We start from the raw sequence: 2,082 nt of genomic DNA, 5'->3' as shown, positions 1-2,082 counted from the left end.
CCCGCTCCATACCCTCGCCGCCGGCTATGAGTATTGCCGACATGCTCAACAAAAGACAACGACATGTTGGGAGCTTCAAGGCGAAGGAGGACAACCTGGCTGCCGCCGCTGCTGCTGAATTCAGAAAAACTACGGAGGTTCACTTTGTCCACTCTGTATGTTCAATCGAGGGTGAGTCTCTCCATTCTGTGGAGGATACTTTGCAGGCAATCGAGCTTTGGAGGTGCTGTAAAGAGCGTATTGGAGGAAGATGAAAATGTAAGGAGGGCACACGAAAGCTTGGTAGCTGCTGCGAAGTAGCACGTCCTTTCTCAATTCAATCGCCAGAGAAGAAGATGCTGACCATGTCTTTGCTTGACGCAGGTTTGTTCACACCCTTCTCCTATATGGTTTGGCTTCCCTTGCACCATTTTTTACCTACTTTGCTATCGAAAATTGGTCCAACAGGTTTCGACTCTTTATTGGATACGGAGACGTGTCTGTGGGGTGGAGTCAGCAGGAGCTCTCTCAATGCAGATAAGCTTCATGCCACGCTCGCGCTCTATGAAGCTCTGAAGCTTGTGGAAGGTTGGGAAACAGAACCCTATCCTCTACTAGATGTTTTCAAGATCAAGCAGCTGCATTCCGTTCTGTTCGAAGGCACAGGTGACTGGCATTCTGCCTGTACCTACAGATCTACAAGTGCCTGGACAAGGCGAATGAATGGTGAAGTGCATACGTATTTGAGTCACGGGAAGATCGCCAAGGCCTTGAATGGCCTGGTCAGGAAGGTAAACACCATAATTGCTGAGATATTTAGTGAGCAGAACCGGACAAATCTTGTCCCCAAGTTGTTTCACTTAGTTTCCAGTTTCTTTCTCGAGTTTGAAGGGATTCACCCTTTCCATGATGGGAATGGGAGGGTGGGCCGCCTTCTTGCTGCATATCTGTTGGCTCCAGTGACCCCATTTGGCCCAAATGTCCTCTACTTTCACTCCCTCAACAAGCCGGAGCTTCAGGGTGGACACTTCATGTTTGTCAATAGGGAAACATTTCTCGAATCAATAGAGGATGATGAAGAAGATGGTCATCCCACAAGACTAGCTGCGCTCTTCATAAAGGGTGTTTATGTGGCTTGGGAGATGTTTTCCCATCTCAGCTCCTCACCGGTGATGCAATTATGCCAGACAAGTAGCAATAGCGAAGCTTTTGATGCTGCTACATTGGAGAGTTGCAGCTGAAGATTCTGTTGTACCAACAGGACAATGGACAGACAGACAGGTAGCAGTAGCGAAGCTTTTGATGCTGCTGCATTGGAGAGTTGCAGCTGAAGATTCTGCTCTACCAACAGGACAATGGACAGTTTGCTGGGCAGCATGACACTTTGACACTTCAAGGGGTTCTTCATCTTCAAGCATTGTATATAATGTGGTCCATGCTTTGTCATGATTTGGTATAAGGCGTAAATTGCAATTTGCCATGCATAGACTTCAAAGGGTTTGCTATGACCCATCATCTTCAAGCATTGTATATAATGTGGTCCATGCTTTGTAACATTGTATAAACTGGTATACCTAAGGCACAGATTGCAATTTTCCATTCATGCTGCTATGTGTTTTGTTTTTCTTTTATGAGTCAGTTCTAGCTTTATGAAACGTCTTGGGGTGACTTTATCTCTCTGTTCATCATACGTCCGAACTTGGGTGGCATTAAGGGTTATAATTCTAGCACTGGCGATATCTCTCGGTGCAGCTTTATGGGTTCGGTCCCTGTACTCGCCCCTTCACCCTCACCCCATAGGACCACCCCAATCCTTGTGCTGCAGCACTTGCCTGACAGGATGTTGATTCTTCTGTCCGAGGAAGAGGCTTTGCAAGCATAGGATTTAGATCCCTGACGGACAGGATGACTATTATGGTACCTCTCCAGATTTGAGGACTAGCCCTGGCTTTTCCCTGGAGTGGGAACTAGAGGTAGGGTTTTCATGGTCAGATTTTCCCTCCCTTACCTATGTGAGAGTGTTTCACTGTCTCTAGGGGGTCTGGTTTGTCTCATGGAACATTCAGGGGTCTTGGGGAATTGTCAAAACTCAGCTTCATGGTG

At 47.1% G+C, this 2,082-nt stretch overlaps 1 protein-coding gene across 1 annotated transcript; it reads left to right on the top strand.

Annotated features, from left to right (window-relative positions):
- The first annotated feature begins 235 nt into the window (after positions 1 to 235).
- Positions 236 to 1,359, top strand: LOC147602818 (uncharacterized). The gene is made up of 3 exons (XM_086797192.1): positions 236 to 363; positions 448 to 1,065; positions 1,217 to 1,359. The coding sequence occupies exons 1-3, from the start codon at positions 336 to 338 to the stop codon at positions 1,357 to 1,359; spliced, it is 789 nt and encodes a 262-aa protein (XP_086653318.1). The 5' UTR covers positions 236 to 335.
- Positions 1,360 to 2,082: the final 723 nt, after the last annotated feature.

The sequence above is a fragment of the Cibotium barometz genome, chromosome 65 (assembly GCF_041138505.1).
Source record: "Cibotium barometz isolate CiBa-2024 chromosome 65, ASM4113850v1, whole genome shotgun sequence".
Classification (NCBI taxonomy): Eukaryota; Viridiplantae; Streptophyta; class Polypodiopsida; order Cyatheales; family Cibotiaceae; genus Cibotium; species Cibotium barometz.
This window is presented reverse-complemented; position numbering and strand designations above follow the sequence as displayed.

What these genes read in the sequence shown, in the direction of transcription:
- LOC147602818 (XM_086797192.1), top strand. Translation starts at nt 336, where the DNA reads ATGCTGACCATGTCTTTGCTTGACGCAG. An exon ending in CATGTCTTTGCTTGACGCAG is followed by an intron (nt 364 to 447) that starts GTTTGTTCACAC and finishes TTGGTCCAACAG; the next exon opens with GTTTCGACTCTTTATTGGAT. An exon ending in AGAGGATGATGAAGAAGATG is followed by an intron (nt 1,066 to 1,216) that starts GTCATCCCACAA and finishes GGAGAGTTGCAG; the next exon opens with CTGAAGATTCTGTTGTACCA.